Raw genomic sequence first — 19,041 nt, 5'->3', positions numbered from 1 at the left:
CCTCTCTGGGAGAAGAAAGATACCGTAAACTTCAAGTTATCTCTGTACGTTTTTGTATATGATGTCTGGCACCCAAGTAAAAATAACCAAGGAGACAAGACAGTTTCCTTTAAAAAACCAAAAGAGGCGCCTGGCTTGGCTGAGTCGGGAAGGCATGTGGCTCTTGATCTCAGTTGGGAGTTCAAGCCCCACGCTGGGTATAGAGATTACTTAAAATACTTAAAAAAAAAAAAAGAAAGAAAGAAAGAAAGAAAAGAAAGAAAAAGAAAATAAACCAAGAGACACAGTAGAAAACTGAGAAAGATACACAGGGTATCCAAATAATGGAGCTGTTAGACACTGACTTAAAAATAAATGCTTAATAATAGACAAGGAAGTGAAAGACAAGACTAAGAATTTCATCACAAAAAAAAGACTATTCTTATACGTAAAGATTTAATAACTAAAATTAGAACTCCATAGAGGGATTTAACAGCAGATGAGATGAAGGTTAAGAGATAATCAGTGACTAGAAAGATAAATCAAAAGAAAATATCCAGGAAGGAGCACAAAAAACATAGGAAAGGGACAAGTAAGTATAAGAGACAGGAGACACAATGAAGAGTTGTAATACATGTGTAACTGGAGTCCCAGAAGGAGAAAGGAGGGATGATAATGGTTAAGAATTTTCCAGAACCCTCCCCCCAAAATTAGAAAGTCACAGATGTAAGAATTCCTAGAAGCTTTAAGCAAGATAAATACAAAGAAAACCATACCTAAGGATATCACAGTATTAAGTATCACAGTATTAAGAATACCAAGGACAAAAGGAATACCTTAAGCTAGGAGAGAAAAAGCACTAATGCTGTCAACTTTTTTTTAAAGGAAATCTCTGCACTCAACATAGGACTTGAACCCACAACCCAGAGATCAAGAGTTGGGTGCCTCACCAACTGAGCCAGCCAGGTGCCCCTAAGACAGTTGACTTCTTAACAATAGACTCTACAAGACAATTTATATCTTCAAAGTTCGTCAAATTCTGTATCCAGCATCCACATCCTTAAAATATGAAGATAAAATGTCAAACAAACAAAAAAACCAGAGTTTTTATTACTGCAGACCCACCCACTGGACAGAAAATAAATATGGAGGAGACTTGAAGATGTGGGAAGGAATGAAAGTGAACAAAAAGGAACACCTTAAATACAAGTGACTGTAAGGTGTATATATAATAACAATTAGGGAATAATAGTATTAAAATATAACAGTATTAAAGCAACAGCGTATAAGCCAAGACAGAGGGTAAATGGCGTTAAAACATAAGGCTCTTGTATTGTTTGGGAAGGGGTCAACTATAAATCAAATACATGTTGTAATCTCTGGTAATCATTAAAAGAATAGAAAATAATGTATAACAGCACTGTGGACACAATTAAAAAGCATTCAGGATAAGAAAGAAAAGAACTAGTAGGAGAAATAGTGCACAGTAAGGGAATAGCTTTAAGTGTTTACACATATACAACATATATTTGTTTACATTGTATATATATATCATTAATAGCATTACTTACAAATAGACTAAATGCTCCACTTGAAAGATAAAGTTAGTCAAGTTGGATTACATACACAAAGTATCAAGATTAAGAAAAGACATCTAAAGAATAAGAAATCATAATACAAGGTTGCAGACACAACCAAAAGATAAAGAAGGGTTTAAAGTAAAAGGATGAGAAAAGATATACCCCACAAACACTAATCCATGAGCTGAAAGCTGTATTAATATTTGACAAAGTGGATCTTAAGACAGAAAAGCATTGTTAGGGACAAAGAGGAACATGAATACAGTGGTCCTCCTTTACCCATGGGGATACTTTACAAGACCCCCAGTGGGTACCTGAAACCGTGGATAGTCCTCGACCCTATGTAAGCTTCCCATACACACAATTTAATTTCTAAATTGTACACAGTAAGAGATTAACAACAATAATAGAAAAATTACAACAGTATACTGTAATAAAAATGAGATGAATGCGGTGACTGTACTCCCGCTTCTTGTGAGATGCTACAATGTCAACCTGACGAGAGGAAGTGAGGGGAAGGATGGAGGCATTGTGATGTAGCATTAGGCTCCTACTGACCTTCTGACCCCATGGCAGTAGGAGACTCATCTTTTTCCTGACCGCCGCGGACTGTGGGTAACTAGGAAGCCAAACTTCCGGTAAGGGGAGACTACTGTATGGTTACACATGTAGAAACATATGTGTGCATTTTTCAGCATTTCCATTGAGGAAGACAAAAAAAAAAACACTACATAATTAGGTGATGATGCTCTGAATTTCTTGAGGAGCAAATTGAAGAATTAATGGAAGAACTTAGAGAAACACCGAATACAGAAAATTAAGGAGAACTGACAAATTCTACAAAGTCAATGCCAATTGACCAAGGAGACCCCTCAAGTGGGAATCAATATAAGCTAGAAAGCATATGAATTAGTTAACTTCTAAATAATAGATATTTCTATGAAGTGAAAACTTAAAAAATGTTTCAGCAGCTCTAAGTATAATAGATGGTAATCATCAGAAAAAATATCAGTCTGAACTAGAGCCACCCCCGCCCCGGTCTGTGGTTTGTTCTCTGTTACTAAAAGCCTAGCCGCTCTATTTGTTTTCTGGTTTGGTATTAAACACTGATACATCCCTACAAATGTCAACAGAGGGAAACCAGTAATCATTTGGTGTCTGTATCACAGTATTCACTATGTGTTTTGTGTCTTGACTAGAAAACAAACTTCATAAGGTGTCAGGTATAGTTCTTTAGGTATTTTTGAAAGTTTACATAGTGGACTTGGGCATTAGAAGCCAGTGGATTTACATATATTCTTTGGGAACCTAATCTGTAAATCAGGAAAGTACTCATCTACAGGTAATATATTTTCCCTCAAAGAAGCAGAGCATTTGGTCAACTCGTGTGGGTTGCAAACTATCAAATATAACACTAGGGGGCGATGCAGTGTAGAGAAGAAAGGAACATACCCTGACAAGTAAGCAAAGTTTGGAAGATTGAACTTAGGGCATGTATAAAATGGTTAAGAGCTTGTGTAAAATTTCAGTTTAGTAAGTACCAAGTACCTTTTCAATGTCCAGAATGTCATAATGTGACCAAACCAGCTAAAGTTAAAAAGAAAAGTAAGAAAAAAGAGAGACCAAAAGAAGTTAATAATTAGTGGTTGTTTGTCCCAAACAACCCACTAATACATAATTAAGATGGACTTGGGAATATTTTCTAGGGCCTGTTAGTTTGAAGAGAAAATTTTAGTATTTTCATTTTGCTAATAATACTAAAAATTATTTTTTTGTAAGTTGTAAAAATAAGATTTCTTCATTAGTAATGCATCGTTGAAATATGTTTAATTGAATAGGATTTTATTTATCAAGCACCTCTCAATCTGGGGTGTACAGGTTTCTAACTACATTTTCAGAGTCTTCAAGAATTTTTTTTCCTTTAAAAGTTTCAGTACTTTTTAAAGGATGAAAGTATGAAATACACTGTCACAAAACACTGGGCTTTGTAATTGAGTAACCAGAGCAATGAAGACATGAACCAATAGGGAAAGCTAAGTGAGAGCGCGGCCTCCCAAGAAGTGGGTCAGAAGGTTGCACTGATACAGGGAGACACCCTAATGGTGCCACCACTGGGCAGAGCCAATGGGATGCTCGGTAGAAGTATGACTTGGAAGGGAGCCAGTAGGAGAGGGACTTCCTCTGGAGGGGGAGCTGTGTGTGTTTGTGTATGTGCATGCACATGTGCATGTGTGCATGCATACACAAGAGATGGTGTAATTTGCCAAGATGCAAAGGCCAGTATTATATGGGTGTCCTGAAGATTTTCTCTCTCCTGATGTTCCTTTTCCACAAGCACCTGTTTTTTAACTCATCAACTCAAGGCTGTTGTGCACATAAATTTCCCTGCTTTAGTTTCTAAGTCATGATTAACAGTGGTTTTATTCATTTAGGTTTCATTAGGAATACCTAATCATAGACCTTGCTGGGAGCCTGGCTGTGTTCTAAGGGCTTGACCCAGGTAAGCTCAGCCCTCTCAGTAGCCCTGCACTGGAGAACTGTAGGACCATCTTTTACGAGGCTCCTCATGACTTGACTCCTCATTACCTTGCCAGCTATCTAGATAGTGAGGTCCTTTTCCTCTCTCAGCACCAGCCATGCTGAACTTCTTCCAGTTACTTGAATACACTGCACTTTAAGACCCTAGCTCGTGTTGACCATGCTCTTTCTCTTCTCCTTTCCTCTTGCCTGGTCTCCCCTTCTCACACCAAACTCATGGGATCAATAACGATTGTTTCTCCCCTCCTACAGATGGGGGGGTGGGATGGGGAAAGAAGCTTAGGGAAGTTAAGTATTATGTCTAAGTTCACACACTTCAGAGAGGGATGATAATATGGAAGAAGGATGAGCTTTGGACCCAGAAGTTAGGTTATCCAATTTTCCCTTTGTTTTTTACGGGCTTGAACTTCAGAGAATGTTTATTCTTTTTTTTCAGATAAAGAGACAGGTTTTCTTGAGAGTGGATTTTGGTGATGGGAGGGCCAACCTAGGCATGAGACAAAGGCATACAATTTGGGGAAGTAAAACAGAAAGGAGAGGAAAGAATGTTTTCGAGAGACGATGTTGTTGATGAAGTCAGGGCACATGCACATTCTATACCCCGGGCCGAGAGACGTCTGGACACGTCCTGTTTTCTATAGGATGGCGAGTGTAGAGAACAGACAGCAGAGGGAGCCCTCGAAGGGTTTTGCTCCTGTCTGGGGACAGAAGAATGAGAAAGTGTCTGCAGGAACTTGTTTCTTCCCTTTCTAGTCTCCACTCAATGGCCGCATAGCATGTCCCTAATGGAAGTACCTGTCAAGTGCTAGCAAGGCCTGGGGAGGGGCCTCCTTATCCCTCCCGGCTAGAGGAGGAGACCAGCCCCAGAGGGATTGAATCACTGCTCCCAGTTCCGTTACACAACTGGAAAGTTGTTGAGGCAGGATTCCAGGTCATAGGGCTCTGGGACTCAAAAGTGCAACCTCCTCCTCCACGGTTGTTCTTCCGTGTCCCTCATTCCCTCATGGGCCTGTGTCCCCACTCTGTAAATGCCATCCGGGGCACAAATGGAGTTCGAGAGTCCCTCTCAGAGTAGCAGAGTCGGTTCAGTTTAGCAGGGACAGTTAAAACAATGTTTTAACTCGAGTTGCCCCACACCCAGCAGGAGAGAAATGTGGGCTGGTGGCGACAGCCGTTCCAAGGGTGTGGGTTTTGGGGCTTTAAAATCCCCCCATTATTTCCATTTACTTCCTCTCTCTCTCTCAACAACTGACGTTATCTTAAGCTTACATCCAAAGCTTTGCAAGCACAGCTTCAAAGCCCTACCCCGGCTGCTCTCTTCCAGGCTGCCGCAGCCTCTGTTGGCTGTCCTCAAACCCTGCTCCTGGGAGCGATGATGGGTTGTCTACTTGGGTACCCCCAAAAGGAAAGAGCTCCAACTTCGCATCTTCAGTTGCAACAGAATAAAGACTCCTGTCTTCTCCCCTTCCTCTTCTGGGACCCCACCTGCAGGTCGGCATGGGACCAAGTCCTGGGGTGGGTGGGGGGCTCAGCAAAGACTTGGTGACAGGCTGATGGATAGGTTTCCCGCCTCAGCTTGCCCTCCCGCCCACTCCTGCAGGCTCTGGCCCAGGGCCACCATCCGGCTGCCTGAGGGGTCTGCTTTTCTTTGTTGAGTCAGCACCAATGAGTCAGGGCCAAGATCAGCTGGGGGTCCTAGGGAGCACTGCAGGACACTGGGAAGGGAATACGAATTTAGTGGCCCAAAGGAAGGCATCACAAGGAGCATGCGAATGGAGGGCACTGGGGTTGTGGTCAGAGGAGCCTGGGCAGGGAGCTGACCTGTGGATGTCACTGACCATCAGCTGTCGGCAGATCGCTTTCTCGTAGAAAAACACAGGTCACCGAAATCATAGTGCTTAGGCCCCTAAAAATCCCAGGCTTGTCACTCTTGCCTTTTTACTCTTTTAGAGATTCTAGATGGAACCAAACTCTCAGCCAATGGAAGATGAGGAAAAAGCAGACAAGTGAAATTCTCAGATACACTGCAGTGGCAGTTCAGCCATTTCTTCTTGTCAGGGCTGCTGAGGGTCAACACAGAGTGGCTGATGACATTTGGTGGCATCCTTGCATATTGCCTCATGCATAGATAGGTTCCATGCACTGGTAGTGGGGGCGGGAGGATAGTTGGATGTGGCTAAGTAGAGGGACAGAAATTAAAGAGACATCAGCCTTCCAATAACACTTAGGGAGGAGCAAGTGGAGGGGAAGAGGTGAACCAATGATGCTATTCTTGCTAGTTCAGGCATGACAGTTACACCAATGTCCCCAGAACCACAGATTCCAGGGTAGCCTGGAATCACATTACTGGGCGCAAACTTAGAGGCCATCTCCTCCAACTCCATCGCTTTAAAGAGTAGGAGATGCAGATCCAGAGAAGGGAAGTGACCTGTTACAGTCATATAGCTAGATGACAATGACAATGCTAAAAGCCTAATTCCAAGCTCTTTCCATGACAAGAACCCAGGATCAGATCTGTAATAGGCCTTGGCGGAGTTCAGCATTGCCTTGGACACAGATTTGTGGATGAGAGATTGATTACTGCTCAGGGGCTGAGAGACTCTAGAGGCCCTTCGTTTGACATTTCTGTTCCTCTGAAGGAACTAGTGTCTTAAATAGACCAATCTGAATGATTGCTTGGACTCTTGAAATTTTTTCATTCTCAAAAGCCAGGTCATCAGGAGAAGGGGCCATGAAGAGTAAAAATGTCTTCTCAAAAGAGTCTCTTTTTTTCCTAACACCAGAAGGGAGATCATACAGGAAGAGGGTCTGGGCACAAGATATGGGAAGTCCGTATGTGTTCTACCAATGCCATTCTATGAAAATAGTAGGGTTTCTTTCTTTTTTTTTTTTTTTTTTTTAAAGATTTTATTTATTTATTTGACAGAGAGAGCTCACAAGTAGGCAGAGAGGCAGGCGGGGAAGGGGGGTGAGCAGGCTCCCCACTGAGCAGAGAGCCCAACGCGGGGCTCCATCCCAGGACCCTGAGAGTATGACACCTGAGCCGAAGGCTGAGGCTTTAACCCACTGAGCCACCCAGGCACCCTGAAAATAGTAGGGCTTCTATTCTTTGGAAAATTATTATCCCTTGCACCCTTGCAAGGGGGCTGAGCAGTGCCTGTTGTGAGGATTAGTAGGGTAGAACGAACAAAATTCCCTAGGATGAAAGGCTGCAAACCCAAGTCCAGAGTCACATGATGAGGCCGGCCCACCCCACACCAGCCTCCCCAAGAGAGACCCCGCCCACAGCCACCCCTTCTCTGATTTTCCTCTCTCTACTTTGTGCTTTGGTGGAACTTTTCTCCCACAGCAAGGCAGCAGCTCAGACAGGAGGGTGTCTGAAATGGACCTTCTGCTTCTAGGGGGAGGTTTATCTTCCTCTATTGATGGGGGCACCCCGCTCCATTTTTCCAGTGCCTCAAAGATGTTCAGAGCACAGCATAGATGATTTTCTTAACCCTACAAGATTTGGGCAGTAGTGAAAATGGGTCTTGGTTTCAAAATCAAAGACCTGGGTGGGGGGCAGTTGTTCCCATAAGGCGATGTCACAGACTCTTAGCAGGTCCAGATGGACAGGATCTTAGAAATGACCCCACAGATGTGGCACAGAGGTCAAGAGACTGGGCTGTTGTGTTCGACCATCTGCATGACATCACTAATTATTCTTAGTATCCTTACTCCCCTGGGCAGCTACCTAACCTCCTCAGAGCTCTGTTTCCTTGCCCATAAATGAGGACAATAATCATTCCAATACCTTCATCTTAGGTTTGTTGTAAGGATAAAATGAGATACTTTTCCTTAAGTGCTCAGCCTGACACATGATAAACATACAATTAACCTTTTACATTGTTATTATTATGTCATTACATTTACAGAAACTGAGGTCCACAGAAGCATATTTTAAGAAATAGATTTTCGGGGCGCCTGGGTGGCTCAGTGGGTTAAAGCCGCTGCCTTCGGCTCAGGTCATGATCTCGGGGTCCTGGGATCGAGTCCCGCATTGGGCTCTCTGCTCAGTGGGGAGCCTGCTTCCCTCTCTCTCTCTCTCTGCCTGCCTCTCCGACTACTTGTGATTTCTCTCTGTCAAATAAATAAGTAAAATCTTAAAAAAAAAAAAAAAAGAAATAGATTTTCTTATCTTAAAAATCACAAAACCAGCTTAATGGTCAGTGTATATTTTCATTGATTTAAAAAAGGGGGACATGTGGGCATCTGGACTTGAGCCAAGCAAGGCCAGGTTATATGCAGTAACAAATCCCAAATTCTGGCTTTACAGCAGAAATGTTCACTTCCTGCTCAGACATTTTGTCCACTGTGGGTTGGCTGGGGGCTCTGCTCTTATCATCATCCTTGTTCTGGACCTGGGCATTTGGAGCACAAGCCTACTCTTATGGCATCCACCTGGAAGTGACTCTGATAATTTCTGCCCATAGTTTTTTTCTGGCCAAAGCAAGCCATATGGCAGTTCAGCAATGTGGGGAAGCATGATCCTCTTATAGGAGGTAACTAGATATGGGGTGGAATAATACAATTTATGATGATCTGCTACATAAACAAATATAATCTTAGTGTAAGTGATCATCTGACATGAGCCCATTGAAACACCTGCCCTAAGATGTCAAAATTGTTATGAAAAATGAGAAGACCCTTTACATAGCAGTAAAAGAAACATCTGTTGATGCCTAATCCTTGAAATAATTTCTCAAAACCCCCAAACCATGGCCAAGATAAAAATCTCCATTCCTTGCAATGCCTGGGTGGCTCAGTCAGTTAAGCATCCAACTCTTGGTTTTGGCTCAGGTCATGATCTCAGGGTCTTGAGATGGAGGCCCGTGTGGGACTCTGTGCTCGGGAGGGAGTCTACTTGAGATTCTCTCTCGCCCTCTGCCCCTTCTCCCTATCTAAAATAAATAAATAAATAAATAAGCAAGCTCTATAAATAAATAAATGTCTTTTTAAAAAGTCTCCATTCCTTGGAAAACCAACCACACATGGTGATGTAGCTCATCCTAGAATGAGAGGGAGCTTGTAATAGGATATCACAGAGGGTTCACATCCTCTCCTGCCACAGATTGTTTGCCACCCACCCATCCCACTGCATACCCTTGGTGGTTCATTCATTAGCCACCACTGATTTAGTGATGATCACTGATCCAGATGATGGAAACAAAAATGAGGGGGGACACAGCCCTTGTCCTCAAGGAAAGGGGCCAACTTCCTACAAATCGGTAAAGACTAGCCGTAAAGCCAACAAATAGAATATAAAATAAGGGCTAGTATGGTCTGTGAGCTGTCGAACCAAAAAGAGAGGTCACTTACCTTAGCCTGGGGTTGTCAGAAAAACTCAACATGGGAAGGTTGATTTTGCGGGAATTTTATTCTTAAGCAAGGGCAGAGAGGTATTGCAACAGGTTGAAGTTGTGCAATGATATTGGGGACAACGTATTCTGTCCTTCAAGATGTAATTGTTCAGCCTTACCAGTATTTCTCACTTATCAGCAACTATCTTCTGCGTGTTGGCCATTGGTGGGCATACAGAGGGCAGTTAAGTGACACAGGCTGTGCTCTTGAGACTCAATGAACCCAAAGGTGGGGTTCTGAAGGAATGGGTCAGGGTCACCCACAGGTGCAGAGTTGTGGGGCCCATGCCAGAGTCTCTAGGCATAGATCCCAGAAACTGGCATTTTAAACAAATTCCTACGATATTTTTAATCACACCCCAACTTTGAAGGCTGCTGCTGAAAAGGCAGCCATAATATTGATAAATGTGGAGAGGACCCAGGGGAAATGGGACGAGGGTACTGAACTAAGAAATACATTGAAGTAAAAAATATTTGTGTTACCCTTGGTTCAGGGGCCAATGCCCTTTGAAGTGGGGTGCAAAGGTTAGGGATTTTGGCATTTCTTTGTGGGCATACAGCTGTCTTTGTCAAGACAGCTCCTGGCTTCAGCGCACCCACTGGCTCTCCAAGGCAGCTCTCCTATGCTAATGTTTGGTTTTGTTTTTTAAGTTTGCATTGCCTTTTTCTCTCTTCCATTAAAACAATTTAATGGCAGAATCATTTTGTGCATAACAGCCGATCATGCAGGTGATAAATGACTGAAAAACAATGACATCTCTCTGTTGGCTTGGAGTTCACAAAGAACTTAGATCATCTCATTGGATCTCCACCCATTGGATGTAGGTCTCTCATCGTTGAAGATACTGAATTTGAAGAGGACAGATAACTTGCCTGAGGTCACATTAGGTAGCTGGTAAGCTTAGCTGTGTCGAAAATTGATGGACTTCTTTTGAGATTTTAGCCTTGGGGATTATTCCTTTGACTTTAAGGATCTGGGTGAAGAGTTTGCCTCATTTGCCGCCAGACTGCCGCTAACAGAGAACTCGCTCCATCAAGAAAGCCCCATGTAGCCCATCCTGACCATGTGATTCCCCCTCTTGAGTCCTGGTGTCCTCTCACACTGCTAGATCAATAAGAATGAGGTGGCCCAGGTTAGTGTGAGGGACAGAAAGCAGAAGAGAAGATCAAAGAAAATGTCAGAAGATGGAGGCCCCCTTCTCCCACTGCCTGAATTCAGGACCCTGCCTATAGCATGCTGGACCAAACTTGGCAAAACTATAAAGAAGTTTTATGTGGCCTGTAGACCCCTCCTCTCCCCTCAGCTGTCTCCCTAACCCCTGTCAGTGGTCCACTTTCTGTCCCAAAGAGACTGTGAACTTTCTCCAATTGGAAGAATTAGGGGGCTGAGATGTGACTCTCCCTAGGGACATGTTTGTGCTTTGAGCCTCAGGCCAACAGTGGGAACTGCAAGACCGGAAGGAGCAGATGATTAACGAGAGTCTCAGCTGGGAAGGCATGGCTGCCCTCGGTCATTATGGAGAATCCCAGAGAACTGTTTTTCTGACCTCTGGTAAGAGAAGGACCAGCCATAGAACCCAGGACCCTGGAGGGTCTCCTTCCCCACCTCGTTACAACCTTGACATAGCAGAAAGAGCTGATAGCTTTGGCTTTAGAAAACTGGGCTAGAATTCCAAAGCCACAAATGCTCGAAGTGACCTTTGGCAAGTCTCTTACCCCCTGTTATGCTCAACTCCCCTGTGTGTTGAGTGAGGATGGAAAGGCCTGCCCTGCTGTCCTTACAGGGTGGCCACGAGACTCGAAGGAGAGGATGTACAAAGTAAGTTAATGCCAGCTGCACGGGGGAATGGAGTCGAGTGAGAATGGAGATGGGCCATCCCTGAGAACAAGCATTTATGAATGACCACTCTGAGATCCCTGGAGGATTCTTCTCTTATCCTATAAAGGGCAGGAACACAGGTCACCAGCCAACCTGTGAAAACAATGAGAAGTCTGTTAAAAGGCAGTAGATAGGACTGGTTCAGAGGATGGGCTTCACCCCCACTACCTGGGTTTTTAATGGTTCTGGCTCTCCCAGCTGTGTGATGCTGGGGAGATAGTTAACTTCTCTGGCCTCAGTTTCACCCTCACCCATGGGTGAAATGGATAGAATAATGATCCCCATCTCAGTGAGTTGCTCAGAAATTTAAATGAGACAAGAGTGGAATGCTTAGCAAAGTACCCAGCACAAGAGAGAAAACACAAGTGTTAGCTGGTAACATTTCTGTTACATTTGACCAGGGGGTGAGCTAAGACCAGCGCTCTCTGAGAGCTGTGGTCTAAGCAAGCAAGGAGAAAGTGCAGGAATTAACTAAGTGGACACTCGATGCAGTAAATGAATAATACATCGGCACTTGTCCGTACCAAGGACCGGGTCAGTGTCTATCTGCTTGGGTGCTCTGTCTCCTGTGTGCTCTCGGAGGAAAAGTGGTCACACAGCAGTCCCTGCACTGCCCCACCCTGTGTAACACACAGAATCCGACCCTTTGTCTTGCCTTGCAGTCTTCCAGCGTGTCCCTAAAGGGAAAAAGAAGTTGTGACACTGTGTCTGGGAGCCTTTTCATCTTGGCCATCTGGCTGCTTCCAACCACGCCCGCACCTTCCTCTGCAAGTATACTGCAGCACTGAACCCCCCTCCAAAGCGCTCCCCCTTCCCCAACCCCCACCTCAAGTGGAAATGAGAATGAGGCTGCAGGAGAGCTGGTGGTGCTGTTACTGAAAACAAAGGCCTGGCTGGCAGCTGCCCTCGTCCCAAGCTCACAGTCTCAATTTCCTTTTACTTGTGCCTGGATCAGCCCCTCGGGAACACCACCCTTGCCCATTGGTTTCACTTAACAGTGATTCTTTCTGGGAAACCTTGGAAGGGGGATTTGTGGGGTCTTGGTGATTTACAGAGTCAATGGGAGGCTTGATGGGAGGCACTGAAAGAGGCAGATTATTTCAGGGATTTCAGGGATGCTGGGGTGGGGCTGGGTGGAGGGGGGGCTGGACTCTCTGGGCTCCCATCACCTCCACCAATGAGCAGCATCTGTGTTGGGTGGAAGTGGGCAGGAGACCACCCCTCTGTCTGACAGCAGCACTGCTTGGGAGGGTGGGGGGGTGTTGGAGTAGGGGAGACCCGTGGTCATGGGGTGCATTGGTTTGGGAGGAGGAGAGTGTTGGTTTCAACCTCCTGTGCACTAGTTCGCCATGCCTGTTGCTTATGAGCTTTGCAGGAGTTAGGAAACTTCTAAGTCTTAGGAAAGAAAAGATAGCAAAATGAAACTGCAAGATCAAAATTAATACATGTTCAATGAAAACTTCCCTTATGGCACCTTCATTAGCTATTAAATAAACATTTACAAATTTCCCGTGAAAACATTTTTTTAGTTGAGGTTTTTGGACTTTGCAGGAATCTCAGGGAACACAAGTATCAAGATACCCTGGGATCACAAGCAACCATAAATTTAGTAAGTTCCGAGTAGTCAAACCACCTCAAAAGCAAAATTAGAAATATGCTTTAGAGATTGTGTGACAAAGTTTCTGCAGTGCGGGTGCATTTGGACCTGCCGGATATGATGGAGAGCCCCCCAAAGCCCAGATGCCCAGGGCCTACGAGCTCTCAGGCCACTCTGCCAACAAGCCTGGACCGGTCACTTTTTGTCCCTGACTCTTTCTTTTTGCTTGGTGAGGTCCCCCAGTGAGAAGCTCCCTCAGTGTCTTCTTGATGTAAAAAATCTGTGAATAGTTCTGCTGTTTTTTCCTCTCTTGTTAGTTTATTTTTCAGCCCATAAGATTTAAAGGGTGATGAACAATGAATCAACAATAGGAACCCGACTAGGGCTCCACTGCGGGGAGGCAGTTGGATGAGGCTGGCGATGTTTTCCTACACTAATTATTTGCCCAGGACCTTTATGACTTTTATCATAGTCACATAGCACCTTGCTATTATTCAAGTCAATAATTTCCCACAAACCATCCCATTCTGGTTTTTTCTCCAATTTATTTTTTGAATAAGTACAACATTCACATGTTTCACCAGTAAAGCAACAGAAGCAGAAGACAGAATTCCTCCCCCTGCCCTGCTCCCATCACCCCGTTCCCACTCACTTCTTGTTGCCCACAACCGGTTGGTTTCTTGTATAACCTTCCCAAGATATTTTGTGCGCATATGACAACATGCAAATATACTTACTCCCCCCATGTTTTTTAAACAAAAGTTTTGCAAGTTAAGTAGATACATACCTACTCGTTTTACTTAGCCATATTCCATGGCAGTATTTCCCCAGCAATACACAGAGAGCGTCCTCATTCCTGCTTGGTAACAGCTGCAAAGAATTTTCACTGTAGGCATTTACCAGAATTTATTTAAACCAAACTTCCTATTGATGAATCTTCGGTTTTATTCCAGTCCTTTGCTATCACAATAGTGTCCTCATGAATATATCTCTAACTAAAAATTTGTGAGTATCTTGCTGTTTTTTTCTTCCCGTATCACTTTACTTTCAGCCCACAAGGTTGAACATATGTTGTTGGGTTTGTACGGAAGTGTCACGGACTGGATGCGTGTGTGGGAATTCAAATGTTGGAGACAGGGCCTGTGAGGAGGTGACAGAGGTGAACTGAGATGGTACCTTGATCCCGCAGGGCAAGTGCCCTTAGAAGAAGAGGAAGAGACGTGGGAGGACATGGGGATGAGGCAGCCGTCTTTGTCAGCTTCTCCACTATCAAGTTACTCTTTTTTTTTTTTTTTTTTTGATGTAGTCTTTTTTTTTTTTTTTTTTTTTTAAGATTTTATTTATTTATTTGACAGACAAGTAGGCAAAGAGGCAGGCAGAGTCAGGGAGAGGAGGAAACAGGCTCCCCACTGAGCAGAGAGCCCGATGTGGGGCTCTATCCCAGGACCCTGAGATTACGACCTGAGCTGAAGGCATAGGCTTTAACCCACTGAGCCACGCAGGCGCCTCTGTCAAGTTACTCTTTTCCCCCATTTGGGTTGCTGCGCTCTCTGGAAGGAAGTCACTATGCATAGCCCATACTTAGAAAGTGGCGGGGGGGGGGTTATGTTCCCCTCTTCTTGAGAGAGAATTGTCTGTATAAATCACTTGGAATTCTTCTTTAAGAGAGATTTTTCTCTTTTTCCCCATTTATGTATTTATTCATGTATTTATATCATATATATTTATGTCTGTGTGGATTCATGGCGATTTTACATTTTGGAGTAGAAAGCATTACTGCTTTACTTCATGGCTCAAATTTTTCCAGCTTTGTCCATTGGGAGCTCTTTTGGTTGGTTCCTGTGTCCCTTTGACATACCCCTATTAATGCGGGTTTAAAAAAATATTTTAGAAATATATTTTTAATACTTCCTTATTTTTTGGCCTTATAAGATGTTCCAGGTTCATAATATGTGTGTGTGTGTGTGTGTGTGTGTGTGTGTGTGTGTGTGTGTGTGGTGTGTGTGGTGTGTGTGTGTATTGCTGCAGTCCTAGAATTAGCAAGTTATCCAAGGAGCCCAGCTTCCTTGTGTTGGAGAATGATACTAGAAATCAAGATCTGGGTGTTAGGTGTGTTTGTGGCCACTAGTGTGTCAAGAAGGACTTTTAATTCACTGAAAGCATTCAAGATGCCTATATTTTCATTCTCTTCCTCTTAACCCTGATAATGCCTGTCAAAGACAACTGGTGACCTCACAGTTTCCTCAAAAGATCTTGGGGACTCCTCCTCGCTCTTCCTTCCCTCCTCCCTCCCTCTTTTCCTCCCTTTCTTTCTTCATTTATTTATTTATTTTTAAAGAATTTTTTTTCTTTAAAGATTTTATTTATTTGACAGAGAGAGATCACAAGTAGGCAGAGAGAGAGAGAGGAGGGAGCAGGCTCCCTGCCGAGCAGAGAGCCCGATGTGGAACTTGATCCCAGGACCCTGAGATCATGACCTGAGCTGAAGACAGAGGCTTAACCCACTGAGCCACCCAGGCACCCCAAGCATTTATTTTTGAGTAATCTTTACACCCAATACGTGGCTCAATCTCACCAGCCCAAGATCGAGAATCACACTCTCTACTAACTGAGCCAGCCAGGAGGACCTCTTTCTTCATTTGAATTGTGACCCACGCTTTGCCTAAATCCTTCCCATCCTTCATGCCTTAGTCCTCCCTTGGCCACCCCAGCTTCCTTTCCGACATGCCTGTCTTGTTTCCTGTTGCAGGAGGCTTGGAAAACTCAAATTCAACAGAAGCCCAAATTACTCTTGGAAAGCAAATGCCACGGAACCCAGGCAGGTTTAACTTAGTTTTGTGGTTTGTACCCATATAGCTCAGCTGTCTGTGCTTTATTTGGGTTTCTCTGCCTTTCTGAGGTTCTGATACAGGCATCAGGGTTGAGTTTTGTGATTCAGAGGCAGAGCTGCCTAGTGCAGCACTGGTGCCAAAGCAGTGAAGGTAAGCGGGGCTTCGAGATCACTTCTTCCAGCTTCTCCAGGGGAGACAGGGAAACTGAGACTCAGGGAGGAAAAAAATCTCACCCAGGGCTATAAAACTCATTAAAAGGCAGAGCTGCGTCTAGAAGAAGTTTTGATCACTGGCCCAATGACCTTCCTGTTGTTGCGTATGGGCTCAGTTAAGATTTTTCTTCATGGAGTGGCTGGGTGGCTCAGTTGGTAAAGCTGCTGACTCTTGATTTTGGCTCAGGTCATGATCACAGGGTCGTGAGATCGAGTCCTGTGTCAAGCTCTGTGCTGGGCATGGAACCTGTCTCTGGTTCTGTCTCCCTTCCCCACCCCCCACCCCCCGCTTTCCCTTTCCCCCTAGAGAAGATTTTTGTTCTCTAAGAATTATGTCCTAACATCCTAACATCCCCATCCTGCATCCATTGAGACTGCCAACTGCCCTCTGTTGGAGGGGGGCAGCCCTGTTCTTTGAAGCTACTCAGGTTTTGGAACCAGTAAGACTTGCGCTGAAAGCCTGACCTCACCTCTTAACAGCTGCTTAATCTCAGGCCTCCTCTCAGACTATCGGTTTCCTTAACTGGAAAATGCGTCTAAGGATGCTTGGTCCACAGGAGTGTGTAAGTAAAAGCATGGGTACCAAAGCACCTGGAACATGCCAGAGAGATAATGGGCTCTCAGCATTTGCCCAAGGTGTCTGAATTTGCTGGACTGTTCTATACCTTCCCAACTAATACATTTTGTATCCTGAAACAAATGGAAAGCTTCTCTGTTACTTTTACTTCTTCTATGCCCTACAGAACTGGACACATGATGCTCAAAAATTCTTGCTGAATGAAGGAATGTCATAGAGAGCAAAATCTGCTCTTTGGAACTCATCCCTCAGGGGAAAACGGAAGGACAAATGGTGTCGCAGAATTTTCTGGAGTGTTTATGCATTCTGAAGGGGAGGGCCTGCTTCCTGCAGGTGTGTGGGGCAGGTGGGAAAGAGAGCAGCCCAGATACCCTGTCATCTTACAGGTGTGGAGACTGAGGTCCAGGGCAGGAGGGAATTGCCTGAGGTCCCCCCGGGAGGGCTCTACGGATGGGCATTTGCCGGCTGGCCAGGCGGGAGGCCTGATGAAGCATCGTGGGGAATGGGGCCCTTGTGCTTTCATGCGTTCTAGCCTGCCTGTCCCTGCTTGGGGCCCGGGCATGTTCATCGCCAAACAAGATGTGGCAGGAAACCATGAATCAAGGGGAGGGGGTGTGTGTGAAGGCATTAATGACGTCGAGCTGACTTCTGGGTCTAAATCCCTTTCCCTCTCCTTCAAGCTTGCTCTGACCTGTCCTTGCCTGGTGGAGTCTGGAGGCTGTCCTCAGCGCTGCCTTGCAAATCGCACCCCAAGCCAGGCGATGGCTGTGAGACCCCACAGCTGGCTTAGGATGCACAGGGGAAGTCAGAATCCGAGACCAAGCTGGACTGTTGCAAGCTGGACTCTTACGAAAGGGGCATTTCCTTTGCAGGAAGTTTATCTGTAAGAGGCAGCATGGCATTGAGCAGGGCTCGGCAAACTTCTTCTGTAAAGAGCCGGGTAGTAAATATGTTAGGCTTTGAGGGCCACACAATCCCTCCTGCAAATATTGCAACTCTTCTGTTACAGTGCAAACGTGGCCGGACAAGACACACATGAACAGACGTAGCTGCCTTCCAGTAAAGCTTTATTTATAGATGCTGAAATTTGAGTTTCGTCTAATTTTTGCACGTCACAAACTCTTAGTTTCCCTTTGATGTTTTTCCCCCAACTATTTAAGAGTGTAAAAACCCTTCTTAGCTTGATGGTCCATACAGAAACAGGCACCTGGGCAAATTGATGAGGGAGTTTTCGGAGTCTGTGGACTTGGGAGTCAGACAGCACGAGGTCTGAACCCCAGCTCAGTGGCACACTTGACATCTGCTGTCTTGCCGGGTGACAGGCTTTCTGAGCCTCAGTGCCCCCATTCGTAAATAGGGATAACAGTGTCTACCTCATAGGGTTTTCGTAGGCATCAAAAGAGACTGCGAGAGAAAGAACCTGACATGCGCGATGTGAAGTCCTTGAGAGATGGAGGTGGCTCGTGCTGCTTTGGTCAGCGGTGGGAGAACTTGTAATGGGGCCGACAGTGATTCCCTGCGCTCTATTTCTACTCCGAGCCTCTGAGATCTACTGGGAAAGGCAGTCACCACACGCCTTTTACAAAGGCTGTAACCCTCTTCTCCTGCTTGCATCAAAATCCCGTTTGTGTGCAACTGAACACACGCTCACGAGGCACTTGCTTCGTGTGGGGCTTAGGGTGCAGGGATGTGGAAAGACGAACATGGCCCAGTTCCTGCCAACAAGATAGGTACCTCCTTTGGAGGGGCGGTAAGATGCAAACCCAAATAACCATAAATCGAAACAGCATGCAGAAGAAGCCCTCCCAGGGAATCGATCAGGCCTCCCATTTATGGAGTGCCAGGCGCTGTGCTAAATTCTTAATGTCCATATGTTAATCTCATTTATATAACCCCGAAAGGAGAGGGTGATGATGAACCTCATTTGGTAAGTGGGAAAATGGTGACAGGGAGACCATGAAGGTACTCGTGTGGAGATTTATAGCCAGGCTGACTGGTGTGGGAGCCAGGGCTTATCCGTGGGAGCCCGGACAGCCATTCTGGCTGCGATGGTCCTGTCGCGTCACAGAGAGGAGCTGGGAAGGTTTCTCCAGGTGTTGATTGGGGAGCAAGGGCGGGGATGGGGAAGGATTCAGGCAGAGAGAACAGCAGCGCAAATGTCCATTGCCGGGACTATGGAATGCTCTAGGCATGTTTGGGGAACGGCAAGTGGCCTGTTGAGCCTGGGGAGAGCATTCCGTACAGGGGTCCTGTCCCTCATGGATCTCTGTGCCTTCAAGCGCTGCTGGGGAAGGAGCAAGGCCACTCGGACTGCCCTGGGTTCAGAGAAATGGGAACTTCCTTGCAACAAAGGAAGACCTTCTCACGGTAAAACACCTGCCATGCAATGTTGCTTTTTCACCCATCGTTCCCCTGCCCCCGTCCAGACATAACTATCCTAGGGTGACGA

At 45.2% G+C, this 19,041-nt stretch overlaps 1 protein-coding gene across 3 annotated transcripts in view; it reads left to right on the top strand.

Moving 5' to 3' along the window:
* The window catches only part of RPL37A (ribosomal protein L37a), a 54,781-nt gene that overhangs the window by 12,160 nt on the left and 23,580 nt on the right, over positions 1 to 19,041 (top strand). Inside the window, exon 4 of one of the 3 annotated variants that reach the window (XM_082689108.1) lies at positions 865 to 1,273. The exons of the other annotated variants lie outside the window; for them this stretch is intronic. Within the exon in view, the coding sequence (XP_082545234.1) occupies positions 865 to 886 (22 nt within the window). The 3' untranslated portion in view covers positions 887 to 1,273. Of the gene's footprint in view, positions 1 to 864; positions 1,274 to 19,041 lie in introns of those variants that run through there. 3 annotated transcript variants of the gene reach the window in all.

The sequence above is a fragment of the Mustela nivalis genome (assembly GCF_964662115.1).
Source record: "Mustela nivalis genome assembly, chromosome: 11".
Classification (NCBI taxonomy): Eukaryota; Metazoa; Chordata; class Mammalia; order Carnivora; family Mustelidae; genus Mustela; species Mustela nivalis.
The sequence above is the reverse complement of the archived record's forward strand: the minus strand, read 5'-3'. Positions and strand labels throughout refer to the sequence as shown.